At 43.2% G+C, this 15,397-nt stretch overlaps 1 protein-coding gene across 3 annotated transcripts in view; it reads right to left on the bottom strand.

The window, feature by feature from the left end:
* Nucleotides 1–2,456, bottom strand: part of LOC111260127 (ftz transcription factor 1) — an 89,241-nt gene extending 86,785 nt beyond the window's left edge. For 2 of the 3 annotated variants that reach the window (XM_022832633.2, XM_022832632.2), the window contains exon 1: nucleotides 310–2,456. In XM_022832633.2, the coding sequence (XP_022688368.1) occupies nucleotides 310–550 (241 nt within the window). In that variant the 5' untranslated portion in view covers nucleotides 551–2,456. The remainder of the gene's footprint in view (nucleotides 1–309) is intronic. The other variant, XM_022832631.2, reaches the window with a different exon arrangement.
* Between the last annotated feature and the right edge of the window lie 12,941 nt (nucleotides 2,457–15,397).

Below are 15,397 nucleotides of genomic sequence, written 5' to 3' on the forward strand. Positions count from 1 at the left end.
ACGCTTGGAATTACACCTACTGTCGGACTCTTCGTCATAAGCGGGGCTGAAAGTGTGCGCAGAGGACCCTCTGTAGTTTGTAATCCGACAGGTATATGCAGAACATGGGTTAGCCAAGCAGGTCACTACCATTGGTAATCGAAGCCACATCGCTCCTAACAAAAAGGTTTCAACCTCTAGTAGACTGATTGGAGAAGATGTTCATGCGATGTAATGTGTTAAAGATGAAAGCCATATCGCTCGTGTGATGGAGGTGCGCGACTGCGCGATTGTCAGCGGGTTGATTAGTTAGTCCGGCAGTGCGCTTACCTTGCGAGGCTGACGCGGTGCTCGAGTTGGTCTTCTCAGAATCACAACTGGCGCCGTTTTTTAACGTGAGCGTCGTCGTTGTCGTCGGAGCAGTCGTGGTGCTAGTAGTATTCGTTGTTGACTTTTGTTGGTCCTGTCTTCCGAGGCTATTATTTTGATTAGTACTGCTATTATTGGTGTGGGGGGGGGGCATAAGGGAATCGGGCGAGTTGGCCTGCTCGCCCCCGGCCACAGCCAGCATAGTCCGCACTCCAGTCGGGTTCACTCACTACTTGCACGCGCACAGAGCTTTCACGTTAGACGAGCGAACTAATATACGTAGCAGTGCAAACTTCTGTCGATGAATTAAATTTGCACGACTTTTACCACAAAGCACTACACATCTGACAACACAAGTATATGCGAGCCGTGAGGACTGGATTACCACTTAACACACTCAAGATAGCCGTCGCACAGTCACTTCGCACAGTTTCGCGTTATCGTCGCGCTACTGTAGTATAACTGTTGGAACCCGCTGCAGTTATAGTAGTGTTCACAGAAATCGCCGGCGTGAAGGATGATCGCCGCAGCTGTTGGCGCCGTCGTCACTGCCGTCAGAATCTTCCAGACCCGCAGTCTCGACTCCTCGTCGAGGAATCGACGGACATTTGTCGGACGGATCCCTCGAGAGAGAGCGCTACATGGACGCCTGGTTGGACAGTCTGCTATCGTTTTCTGGCTCCTGCTGCCGCTATTCAACAACTATCGCAGTGGTAGCAGTACTGCTAGCGTTACTGCTGCTGCCTTTGGAGCCGCTTCGTCCTTCGAAGCTGCTTCTATCGCTGGTTGTTGGTTGTCGTTGTAGCTGCGCTGTGTCGAGCACCGCGCCAGAAGGCGGCCGCGATAGCTTGTTGCCGGATGATTCTGTCGTTGTTGTTGTGACTATTGCTCGCCGTAACGCTATCACTAGTAAGCAGTGTCACTGCTTTTGTTGCTACCTCTGCTCATAATGGTAGCTGTTGTTGACGTCGCCGTTGTTGCTATTGTTGTTGTCGACGAAATGTTGGCGCTATTCCTGTTGTTGTTGCTATTACGACTGGCGAGGCCGCGACAACGGCGGGTACAACACAACAGCCCACGGGGCAAGCGTTGAAAAGGGCCGCGACGGCAATGGCACGCACCGTACCACATGCAGCAAAACAAAACACAGCACAGCAGCACGGACGATCGACTCAACGACACAGTACGGCACAGACGGACCGGAAAAGAGAAAGAAAGATATACAGCGGTGGTTTCGGCGGACGATGGCGCAGTCTCGAAGACGGCCCCGGTCAGCAGCCACGCTGAGCGACCGAGCCTGCCAGTCAGCCCTCAAAGTAGGTCACTGGGCTGGGGCGCGCGGGCAGACAGGCAGCAGTGGTAGCAGGCCCGGCTGCGCCGGGGGCTGCGACGGGCTGACAGGTGGGGGTCGGACAGGCAGGCGGTGGTCCGTGGGTTGGCCCCTAGTCTACCGAGTGAGAGCAGTCCAGCCTAAATCTAGGGGGAAAGGGGAGGGGTCGAGGCAGGGGGAGTGGATGGACCACGAAAGGGGCAGGCGGCTAGCCTATGATCGCCTCTACTGCAGTTGCTAGGGCCAATGGCGGCAGCCACAAGAAAAACATTTGCAACCGATGCCAGTACTGATACCGCCACTGCCACTGGATGCAATCAGACACAGACACTCACTGCTAAATAAATGTTTCGAGTTTTACGTCCGGCACTGCCGTTAAGCAGACACTCACTACTACGTTTGCTACAGCAGAGTCATAGGGCGACCGATACGCAGACAAATAGACAATGGTAACTCTTCGTATCTCGTTTGCCTCCTGCTGCTGCTGCTGCTGCTACTGCTGCTGCTGCTGCTGCTGCTGCTGCTGCTGCTGCTGCTGCTGCTGCTGCTGCCTTCTAAGTGGCGACTGGCTGACCAACTGGCAACCAGCCGCTCGCTTGCCTCTTTAGCTGGCTGATGTTGTTAGTGTGCTCCGACTGCTGCTGGTGCTCACAGTTGTTGTTGTAGCCGTCGTAGTCGTTGCTGATAATGGTAGTGCTCGTGGTCGTTGTCGTCGTGATGGTGGCGATGTTTCTTTAGTAGCAGCAGCGGCGGCGGCGGCGGCGGCGGCGTTGCGCTCGCTGGCGCTCGGCTGGTGTTTCTCGCGCTATTCGCTGACCGTGTGCTACCACTGTCGCTGCTGCTGCCACCACAACTAGCGCGCCGTGGGTCACATGGCCGCTCCGTAAGCAGCGTGCCTGCCCTCTCCGCTACCACTCGCTCCGCTAGGTCCGGCGGGTTGCCCCGCGCCGGCCAACTTTGAAACGGGCCCCGCATTATTTTGCCCCTACTAAATGAAATTCTCCGTGCAAGTTCTCCAGTTCACAGCTCTCCGGTTATTTCTCAGGTTATATTTAGCCGCACTAAAAATCCAGTATTGACCCCTCCCCCCCCCCGTACAGCACGAATGGTGTATATATTGCATATAAAAATATGAAAATGGTCCTACATTGACTTTCTAAAAGCTGCCTTTGGCAACATTCATCTACTGTTCGGCTGCGTATGACGTAAAGAGTGTCAAGAATGAAATGAAGGAGCAATTCGCGCGAGCTATGACGACAGGTCGGAAACTCCACGCCAAATAAAGACTCCAAGACGTCGCCAGAGAACGCTCGTGGTAGCGCAATGGGTACGCTATATGCCCGTAAAATTAGAGACATGTAATGATTTAGGTTCAAATCTAGGTAGGCACAATTTGTTTTCAGCTGAGGGTCAACCACCTGAAGGAATACTAACAGCTTGAAAACTGGATTTGAAACCCGAAAAAAAAAAATAGAGACGTCTCCACAGGATTTTTCACCCGTTTATTGTTATCTCTACTATTTCTTTAGCTTCTCTTTAGTTTTGAATAGTCATACTGTTAAATAGTTCTTCATTTGTTGTTCGCCATTTTTTCAGAAAATTTGGCAATTGCAATATCAAACACGAAGTTTAGTGAAATTATGCAAAAATAGGCAAATCGGACTAGGAAAGCAGCGCATTATGGGGCCTTAGAGACCCCTAGCAGTCCTCGCCTCTCCGGCTTCAGTAGCGCCATCAGTGGATGTGAAACGAACCACTTGCGACAGGAACATCTAAAATATTTTCTGTTTCTGTTTCTGTAGGAAGAGAATTGCCCTCGTTTTCTGGCACATGTTGGCTAACTTGTTTAGATCCTGTTTAGGCTTGATGCATTCAGGTGTAAACCTAAACAGTGCATGCCTAGAGGGCCCTATACCGGCTTCGAACCGGGCTATACCACTGCGCCTAGAGCATGATGATGACGTGCGGTATTCTCCGCGACCGCTGACAGATAGTACATATATACAAGTATGTGTAGGTGTGTGTATTTGTGGTGACAATGAGAGAGAGATGGGTGTAGCACAGATCCTTGAAATAGGTTTTTTGTGCAGATTCTTATTTCCAGGCCAAGCCTATGCACCAATAATAACAAACCTATTGTGCCATCTTCGAGATGATCTGTTCACTTGTGTATACAAGTGCGATATTGTAGCCAACTTCTCCTGAAAGCCGAGTTGGACTTGCCTGAATATTAAACCTGTTTTATTATTCAACAAGCTCATCTCTATATACAGTCGTACAAGTATGTGGCTTTCTCTACATTCAAACATTGTCGAGACATAACGAATTCCTTTCTTCAGGTGCACATAGAGATCACCGGAGAATTCAGTTGATTAGGCGAACCCGTGAAGCTTTAGAGAAGTGGAGTCACTATTACAAACGTATCTAACTGTAGCGTTAATGTTATGTCACAGGTGTATTGCATAATATATTTCAGCACCCAACCAAATGATTTTAGAAAGCTAGTACCGTCGAGGCTTGATCGAGGAGGAAAGAGAGCAATGATAAGATGTAAATAATATGTTACAATGAAATCTATTGGGCAATATTTTTACAACACTACCCATAGAGTTTGTAACAGATTTATCTATAGAATACTTGTTTCATTGACTTGACTTTTTAGACTGTGCACACTGAGTAGAAACGTTTGGGGTGCTATGAATAAAGTCGTCCAAAGAAAAATATAGCTCCAAATGTATGATTCCGTAAGAGAGGTATTATAGTAAAATCTCACCTAATGAAGCTTGAGTCAATGCATATTTTCAATCATTTTCCCGAACGCGCTATTAAGCTTGTTGCGGCCTCTGTATTTTTTTGTTTGCGTTATCTGGGTCACGTCTGTTGCGGTTATCAACGCGCTTCGCTGTTAACATACAAAATCTTTGCACACTGGTTCCTGATCACGTTATCTGTCCTTGATTTGCTTGATAGCATGTCGCTATGGGTAAATCGTTATGCGACCCTTCATTAGCCCGGCGCTGACAGCTAGGTCTTCGGCTTAGACTGACTCTGTGGAACTAAAGCCACAAAGAGCTTCAGCTGCGATATTTAAAAAAGATTCCAGTTTTCATCTATCCTTATTTATTTTATCTCAAAAAGCGCAAACGTTGCTACTATTAATATATGTGTAATGCACGTGTACGTGTGAATAATATGATATCTTCAATACGTATGCAACGTGCCCACGTGCATATACGTCAAGTAAGTAATTTCTGGGCAATAAACATCCTAGTGCGAGTGTCCATCATACAAAAGAAACACTGTTCGGTATCATTCACAAAGTCAATTAGGACGGGACGTCAGAGATGATTGATTTTGCAGATAGACCTAGATATGAATGGGTATGAAGTTTATTACCGTAGAAATATGACAAGCCGTCATACCCGAAGCCCGCAGACCTGAGCTTACTGCTCATTATATTCGTCAGATCACTACTACGTCGCTTTTTTACAGCAGAGCTGAAAGGCTGTCAATTCGTTGTTATCGAATGTATCTTACAAAAATCAAAATAGACGGGTCCAACAGCTTCACAAGCGACTAGAAACATACCTTTGTCTAGTGGGAAATTTGTTATAGAAATTAGTAAAACTGTTCGAATTATTACCATATGATTGCAAATATGTGGAAAGTTCGTGGAATCGTTTTTAAGCGTTCCTCCAGACGGCTGGCTCTTAGCCTAAACGAGACCCAGCTTCAAGCCAACGCGACCTTCTATTTTGCTTAAGCTTTGTAAAAAAGTACCTTACCAGTGTACTATCATGGGAATGTATCGGTTTATCTAAAGAGCATGTCGAAGAGGAAGCTGATAGAGCATCATTAGAGGACAACGACTTTCGGAGAAAGGAAAGAATATCAGTTGGGCGTTAAAAGCACACTGTCATTAATCTAGTTTCTATTTTTCTGAGATGGGAACCCTGACAGAACCAAAAATTGACCAGAATCCTAGAAAAGGAACTATTTACCGAAATCTTGTTTTACTAATGGTGCAATCGCTTCGAGAATCGAAGCTGAAAGATTCATGACCACAAGAAATGTCATTACATCTCTTGCGGTCATCAAACGGACAGATAACTTGCTGTAATCTCCGAAACTTTTGAGCAAAAAGACGACATCAGCAGCAGTATGCCTTTTCCCAACTTCATCTAGCACCGATTGTCAAATTCAAGTAGAAATACATGTTAGAAAAAGAGACCGAGAAGTTGCGTCGTCACAAAATGTTATCCAAGACAGATGCGACTACGCGTAACGTAGGCAATTTGCCCAGCTATTACCGGCAGTAAACCCTTTTAGGGCATACCGTGATTTTGGCGGACGCATGGATTGCTCTATACCGTCTACAAAAGAAGGATTAGGCGAGCGCATAGGGTCGCCGAATAGAAAACGCGACCGACTTCGTGACAGTTCGAAAGAGGATGGGACGTCAGCTGACGCTCATGTTTGCAGTAAACCCTAAAGCTATACGTCCTAATAGAAGATTATATATACTGCCAAATATTACCAATTCCTAAAGGGCCTATGGATGGATGATGCATCGATCGGCAGCAGACAACAAAGTCTCACTGTATTTCCAATCGCAGTTTGGACAAAGTGAACCAAACTCCTGTACGCTACAGATTTAAGCCGGTCCCTTCACCTTAAACACAGACGCGTCCAACAATCGATTTTTTCACATCACACTGTTGAAAAATATTCATTAAAAGCTTTTGGCGTTTAGCATATATCGTCGTTCTATCTTATATGGTTTGAGAGCTATTTACGTCTCTGAAGCCGCTAAATAGCTCTGGCTAACTCAGCTGAGGTAACACTTGAGCCGCTCGAATACGTATTAGTAATTCAAATTCGTAATTTTTGATAAATAAGTTTAATCGCTAGAGAGGCCCTGCTTGTGTGAGAAAAGTTACGTGCACAGACTGCAGTTTTTTCCGCTGCAACACAAACTATATATAAAAATGTGCACGTAATTCCTAAACATACTGTTATATGCACATTAAAAATGAGGAAAAATAACAGAGCAAGATATCGTGAACTCCTGACAAAAAAGATACATGGCTTTGCGCAATCGTCCGTGAAGACAACATAACCATAAACGGATAATATTCTACCCAAATTGTAGATGGTGACAACAAGAAATATTCTGCACTGTTGTTCATTGAGCTTTTTTTTTTTACAATTTTTATGCTTTCCATTCTTAGGCTAAACAATTAGTCCGCTTTCTGACAATGAACCAGTTGACACTACTACATCTCTGCTATCAATCAACGACGGGTCAGCTAATTTAACTGTAGCAGGATAAATTAAGGGTAGGAATTTTTTTTATCGTATTCCGAGCGTATCAGGTAGGTAAAGAAGACCTAGCGACTGCTTCGATTGCCTAGCAATCGCTTTGCCCGCAAGGTGACGACCCACTGCTGACTTAAAGACCGGCTATTAGACCAAACATGCTGTGAGATGTTCGAGCAGCCATACTGTGTGAACGTATGTTTATGCGTGCTTAGGCGTGAAAACGCCCGGGAGGTTTCTATTATAATCTTTTTGCGCAAAAAACGAGACAGAGTGTACCGCTTATTTCTTGTAGACAAATGAATCGTTGCCAACTTTTTTTGCTACGACGCTATATAATACAATTATGTATCTGTATTCGATGATAGGAAAGGCACACTGCACTGTATGATACTTGACTTTCGTTTGAAATTCCCGATTTATGTGATGAATTGTGGCGGGTATCAAAGCCACGTCATGTAAAATGCCAGGTCTTCGGTTTACACGATTCAAAGGAGGCGACAGTGTCTTTTTTTTCAAACTATGATTCTGATCATAGATGCAAAATATTAGTTTTACCAAATTTACATTTGCCAAAATAAAAAAGTCACAGGCTGAAAAGTGTAACGCTTAAGCAAGAGTGTCCTCCCTTAGGAATAATCGTAATCTCAAACATGATTAATATCAAAAACGCTGCTTTTTTTTTTTAGTTTTAGGCCAGTATGTATGTCTTGTTCACGGACACCGGGCTTCACGTCGATGTATCTGCCGCGATAGTGTAGAACGGAAGCCAGCATTTGTTAACATCAACTTCTACTAACTTCGCACGTTCCTTTGATCGTAGGATGACATTTGTCTTACTACTAATTTACTTCAAGGGGAACCCACTTTTCCGATCAAGCCAGGAGTCAAGGATGCTCTGCCCTTTGCCTAGGTCTTGCTCGCTTTTCTCCCCTCTAAGTTCGCTCATATACTTCGTCCTACACTCGGAGCCGGATTGCAGTCCCGCTCTGTTCACCGCGCAGTATGCAGTTCATCATGGTGTCGACCCTAGATAACTACACTAATTTTTTTCATCGCCTGTCCCTTTCCTTTCCTTTATTATAGCAAGTGAGTTAAATTTTCACATACGTCAGTATTGCGTGTAATGCACGAGCCGCTTGCCGCCTTTTCTGTTTTATAAAGATGTGTTTGTAGACATCTATGGTCAGTGAAGACCTGGGTTAGGCACTAGATGACGTTGCCAGAGCCTTTCCTGTACCAATCTCTGATTTCCTGTATCAACCCCTTAGGTTAGGTAACGGTTTTCTAATTCCTGTTGCAGCTTTTTAAGAATTTTCTCCATAACGCGCTCTAAAGTAGACGCTTGATTGTACATTTTTTTACCGTTTTTCAACGATCCTGTTTAATCACAGCGTTATACTCAAGACGATAGCGGCAAGGATCGACGCGGTTCGGAACGTGTTATTTATCCAAAACGTGAGCATCCGCTTTCTTTAGGTGGCGTTCATTTCTTTTTGTCCCCACAGTTCTTATTCAGACGGAGCTTGCACAAAGAATTATGAAATCTATTACCGAAGCAAATAGTTTCTTCTTTCTTTTTCTCAGTCCCCTTATATTCGGTTTCAGTTCACTAAGACTTCATGCGGCCAATGCGTTTTTCTTTACTATTTGTTTCCCCCTATGGGGTTCCATTTAGGCCCTGCTCAAGTTTCACTTACGGGCCCCGAACTACTTTATCTGGTTGGAGTATTCGTTCTTTCACGTTGATTTTGAGCGTGCACTGCTTTTTTCTGCTTTTTCAAGTAGCAGTTCAAGCCAGTAGTCGCTCATTTAGTCTGCTATGTTGTCTAGGGCCTTTGTTTGCTTGCTTTGTTCTCTAATCCCGTTTCGTTGCTGGCAGTGATTACCAACGTTATTTAACTTTATGCAAAGGCCACTGTGTTTTCTTCTTCCGCACGTAAGCGAGATTTCATAATATCAGTCTCGATGAAGCCCTGTGAAGATATCCTCTTCTTTCAGCCTTTTTTCGAAATAACATCCCAGTTCATGAAGAAAAAAACATTTTTTACGTCATGAAGTATAGTCCCGAGGAGATTCCCAGTTTTGAAAATCTTTTCTTGACCCCTCCTAAACTGACTTTCTGCAGGCCTTCCGTTTCACTTCTTAATGATGAGGGCTTCAAGTGCCTTAGTACTTCATTGTGCTATAGAAGGCTTCGGATGTGTACTCTTTTGCACTCTTTTGGATATAAGTGGCCATTTAACAAAGGGTTTTCGGGTAATTAATAAGTGCTTCACAGTCTGCAGTAGTATTCCTTCCAGCCCCGCTGCTTTTCTCATCGCGATTTCTCCTTATTACAACATCCTCTTGGCTAAATTTAGTATTGTCTTAGACGTCGATCGCTTCCCTTTCTGGTATCTTGAAAAGAGTTTTTCTACTGTTTCTCCCACTAACTGCTTTGGGACTTTAGGCGGTGCTCCACCTAGTTTATCTCTGGCTTTTTTCAGTGAATTTCCGCTTCTGAGATTAGCCGTTGCCACTTCCTCTTTCAAGCTAGGTTGATTTTGTTAGTTCTGGTTTCTCGCGGCTCACTGTGTTCCTTCGTTAAAGCGCCCTTCCTTGCTTTAGTACTAGTCCTTCTGGTTCTGTGACAGTTTTGTTTTTGGATTTCCGCAAGCTTTTTCATCTACCAACACTAGGATTTAAACCTCTACTTATTACAGGATGTGGTGAAGTTCTCCGGGTTTTGCAAGCTATGGCCAGTATTTCCATCACATCCCCGTGGCCAAGGACGCTTTGAAGCGTACAAGGGCTCCTATTAAACGCGTCCTCCAGCATCCTTCTGTTCAGCTTCCTGCGTAACTACGATGGCTTTGAGTAGGCAGAAGCTTCGATTAAGCTTATTACCTACCCCACCTCAACATTGCATATTAGGTTCCTATGTCCGCTGAACCCCCTCCAGCTCACTTTGAGCATATTGTACCCTAATCTCACGCACTAGTTCGCCCTTATAGATCCTCAAATTAATGTAGACTTGCTGTTCCCTTCTACAGAAGGTTTATGTACATCATAGACTGACAAGAAGTCTCTTACAGCGTACTACTCAACAGAAAGCGCTCTTTTGGGTGAGGTGCATCTGCTCTCGGAGTCAATGGCAACTCTAGATACAAACAGCGGTCCCGCTGTGTAATGGAATTTACATTTCAATCTGTGAGTAAAGGTAAAAAAATATGGCAGCAACCTCGGATGATTTATGATACAGACTCAGCGCTGAAGCTCTACTATCTGTTTGTTCCGCTTTGTTGTTGAGTTTACAAGTGTCAACTATAAAAAGTAATGTAGCTCACTTAAAGAATGTGTTGATATTACAATGTAATGCTATTAGCTGTAGCACAGTGTCCTTATGACAGGTATCGTTTAAAAAAAAACCTGAAATAACTGAAGTCGACTAATATTTAAATGACAAACAGGAGTATTACTGATATCACCATTTTCACTGGGACCTATACACATATAGAAACCTCGACATTATAGCTATAGAGAGCATAATTTAGTACCTTTACTTATTATTGTAGTACTGCGCAACCTCAAACCATCATATGCAGTAACAATGGCAACAACCCCCGCGTGTCGCCTGAAAAATAGTTACTGCAGTATGGTTTACGCGTTGAGTCCAGAGAAAATGGGAACAGCCAAAAATGATCTATGAGGTCTATATATACACAAGATATATTAAATCGAACAAGTGACTCTAATTGATTCTGTAGCACCAGAAACAAACAGAACTGTAATCCATTTGAGTTCAGACGAAATTCTTGGAACTTAACTCACAATTAGACTAAAAACCAATTGGCTTTGCGGCTTGAGAAATAGCTCTTCAATTGGAACGTTGATAAACCTGGTAAAGTACCTAATGAAGACGATCCCGATCTCGTGCAGCTCGAACCCGATGGCTAAGGCAGTGTTGGCTTTTGAGAACTTTGTATACGTCATTCCCATCTCCCTTAATACGCCTGGGTATGTCTAATTACGCATGGAGAGGCAGCAACCTCGCCGATACCCTTGAATGCCGTCATTAGGATGGGTAGTCTGATATTGCAAACGTCGTCACTGTATAGTTCTGCGCTGGTTGAGCTCGTAAGCACACAGGAAAAACAATTTTAGCTCATCTGCAGACGATCTACCATTTTCGAGTACATACCGTCCGGGTAAAGTAACAAGCAGGATAATGAAGTGGAAGATGTTTTTAATGCAACAGCATGAGTTAGTGGTCGAGCAGACCAGTTTACGGATGGCGTACGTAGCATAAACGTGCCCAGAAAAAGTAATGTCGAATGGAGTCCCTAGGAACGTTATGATAACCACCGATATTTAACATGAATATTGGCAGAATTGCCAAACCCAGAGACGTACGAAACTGTATACCTCTGATAAAGTCTTGTTTACCTAGATAGCATTACATCATACGTCGCGGAAGCGCTCAGAAAACTGTTTTACATATATAAAGACTCTGTCGTCGACAAGGGTGACTCCCGTTATCCAGTTTATACCAATCGGCATCGATCACTTTCGGTAGCTCTTAGCCCGTAGAACGTTGAAAAGTCTGTTTGTAGGAGTAGCGTGAACCTATTTGAGTTAGCCAATCTGCGACGATGACATTGAATGCGTGTATGAAAGGTATTGGGTATCCTACAAAGCGTAAAACGTAAAACTGTGCGCCGTAGTCTTCGACTGGGGGAATCCCAATAGCTTTGAAACAGGTTATAAGATGAAGGATATACAAGCATTGCACGATTCGAAGCCGTCTATACCCGGTGGTTTGGGCGACACGAGGGCGATGACGCAGCCTAAGAAGCATTTTTTGAAGGAGCTTGCAACTGGTTTAAATGGATTCAGCGGACTTCTTAAACTATCAGCGTAAGGACCCACGAAATTGCACCTGTTTGTTTAATACAATATGGTCTTCTTCCAAACACTGCAGGATGCCGTTTACTTTGCGAGCTGATTGAGCTTTTTAACAGTTTCAATTTATTGCTATGCAACCCTGAGCTATGCCTCGTTATCGGAAAAAAACCTTAATAGCTTTTTAGAGAAGGATCCAATCATAATAGTGAAGCTTTTTAAATTAGGTTAGTTAGAGGGTCGTCTTTGACTGACGTGAGGCAGAAGTAGATGGCTTTGAGCTTGTAGTTAGCGTAATTTTCGTTATAGATACTGCTTAGCATTTTGTAGCCAAGCTTCCTCTCCAACGTGTACGATCCTTCAGTCTTTTATCTGTGGATCGCAGGTTTTGTAAGGATAAGGAATAAATGACGCACCAGATGCTTCGATGATCGCTAATAGCGAGCTAAGGCCGACCGCTTACTAAATTATTTCAGCGTAGATGCGTCGTAGTTTCATTAGTCTGCTTAAAGCATTTTGGAAATTATGTATGTATTCCAAATGCGAGAATTTTATCCCAGATGACAGTCTCGTTTATATGATCTTCTTACTGCGATACTATTGTAAGGTATGATTATTACTGCAGGCCATGCACAGTGGTAAGTTGATTTCCTCAAGGTATAAAGCGATTGACTTCTCGTTCTATCGACAGACCTCAGTTATCAACAGTGATTTTTGATATTCAACAATCACAACTATTTGGAACTTAGTGCTTGTAAGTTGTCGTTGTAAAACAGTAAAAAGCCAGAGACTAGTTTCTGCAGTTCGCTAACGAAGGTCATCATACTACCACCATGAGAATAACGGCATTTTGATATTTTATTGTGTTCCTTAAAATTCTTAGAATCTCTTAGAAAATTCTTAAAAAATCCTTAGAATAGAAATTCCTTAGAAAACATTAGTAACATTGTTGTGCACAGCCCCCTTAGACCGCGATAAAAATTAGATAAAACCTCATTGACGGCTAATTTTTGACTCGAAAAAGGCATTAGAAATCACGCAGGAGGAACACTTGGATTATAGTATCTATAAATGAATAAGGTGGGTGGAGATAAGTTTTCGTTAAGGTTCCTTGCAAACATAAATGAGAAACACACAGCAAGGGAATTATGCAGAGAAGTTGCCAACAATTAGGTCAGTTCAGTCGGTAATAAATCGAGATTGTTTTGTCTCAAAATAGAATGCACAGAAATTCGACTGTTTGAGAGACCTACAGAGGCTTAACTGTACTGGACAACTAATATAGGAAACTGAGGGGAGCACATGTCGCAGATGTCGTAGAGTTATTATCCATGATATTTATGTAGAATCTACGTCTCAGCATTTAGGGCGTATAAGATCTTTAATATTATACACTTAGAAACAAAGAACTGTATTGGATCCTGTTCAGCGTGACGAGAAATACACTTTGTTCTCTGCCGTTCTACGCGGTTTTTACGAGCTTCAACGTGCAATTATATGATCTGCACGCATGTTCTGCATTTAGGTCATTTAACATTCGCCCGAAATGATTCAAAGTTTCCTTTGGAAAATAAATTTTGCAGCAATATGCAGTTCGGGATCGAATATTATTACCAAGCGACGGCTATATCCGGTTCAGGTGGAACCGGTTATCTATCCCGTCAAACGAGCGGAAACGTGCAATGCGCTGGCTTAATTTATGATTGTAGGATGCACGTCCATCTTGCCTCACGCCTAACAGTTGTGTGATACTAGATCAACCTACTGCAAAACTATGCTGAATGAAGAAACCGGTGTTCGCAAATATGGAAGCCATCACTTTCTCGACAAAGATGTTTTCCAGAGTTGAGCACGCAAGGAATCATTGCAGGGTGGTAGAAATCGGAACCTCGATGCAGTCTTGTGGACGTGGGCATCGTTCGATTTTTGAAAGCAATTTAGTAGTGTAACACAATGAAATAAGTAAGTAAATGTCTTTGTTCATTCTGTGGCGGCAAAGGTGCAAGCAGAACGAAAACGTTTTCAATGTACCGCTGCAGAACTCGAGCTTTGTCAGTCTTCGGCGGTGTTACTTCCTATTAGTAAGGAAGAAACGTCCATGAGCGCGTCGAGCGTATGTGGAACATATATGTATCTATGCCTAGTTTTTAGCCCATGGGCTTGACACTAAGGAATAAACTACTGGCATAACGAAAATATCCCTCAGAAGTTTCGACGTTTGCTTCTTAGGAGTGTTTAGGGAAGTTTTTCTTATTTTTTAAATTTCAGTCAAGTTTAATCAAGTTGAACTGACCGGGGGCTAAGTGACAGAAGTTCTGCAAGGTAAAAAGATAGATTATAAGACGTGTTCTAAGTTCAGTTCTCTTCAAGTACATAGAACAAGCTACGAGACGTTTAATATATATATATATATTTACCGTACATATATTCTTCTTTTTGCGTGTGGAATCCCAGTATTTGGAAGACACGTTGACAGAAAGGCGTCTTAGCTGTAAAACTGCTCATGCAGTGGATGCAATGTAAGTGTGAAAGATGTTCCTATTATCAATAATTTTCCGTTTAACGTATTAAACTTATTGAAAGACACTTGGAAAAGTAAAATGAAATCGAGCGCTAGGCGATTGTGGTTTCTACATTTTAAAAGGATAAAGGCGTTCTGCGTGACAAGAACAGCCGAAATGTGATAGATAAAATGTAGGATATATTACGTCATATTTCGTATCCTAACGTATAAATTCAAATAAAAAATGAATTTATTAGGCATTCATCGTCACCCCGTACAACCTAAGCTACTTTGCCCGCCTCGGAACCTTTCAGGTTATAAAAATGTTTAGGCCTACTACTCCCCAATGCGGTTCATTTTCAAGACGGTGTTTACTGTCAGATGCAGTGTCACGAATTTAATTCTCCACGCCTCTTACTCTTAGGAGCGAGACTGCTCATTTTTGAGTCGATGGCCTAAGATGCCTGTCGATAGCTATATTACTGCAGTTCATATTCTTAAGTAAATCATGAGTACGTTACCAATCATCTTTTTTCAAAAGTGTCTGACTTCATTGCCCTTGGATGGCCGAACAGCGTGGGGTGTACTCTTTAATTCTAAGATGTCCTTGACGGTTTTCGTAAACCAACTATGAGGAGTCCTCTCAGGCATTGAACCTATTCCCTAATTCTTGCTACTGTTCTATAATAACCCATGCTGCTTAACCATTTTGGTCTTTGACGAAGAACGAAATCGAGTTGGGTGTCGATAAATGAACTTGTGTAGCTTAAGCACGACAAAAGGTCCGTTCGTTGCACAGCCATACTGAAAAGGGCTCATCCTGAGCAGGCATTCTTGAAGCGTTTTATATGTAAAAGAAAATACGTAGGAAAGACATGCACGGAAGAATAAATACTTGAAAAAGTACCGTTAATTATATTCAACTCTCAAGGTCTCGTGGTAATAAATACACATCAGTGGCGACATAAGCACGAATGGGTAGATCTAGCGTACATTCAGGACTCCTCGGGACA

The sequence above is a fragment of the Varroa jacobsoni genome, unplaced genomic scaffold, assembly GCF_002532875.2.
Source record: "Varroa jacobsoni isolate VJ856 unplaced genomic scaffold, vjacob_1.0 scaffold_404, whole genome shotgun sequence".
In the NCBI taxonomy this organism is placed as follows: Eukaryota; Metazoa; Arthropoda; class Arachnida; order Mesostigmata; family Varroidae; genus Varroa; species Varroa jacobsoni.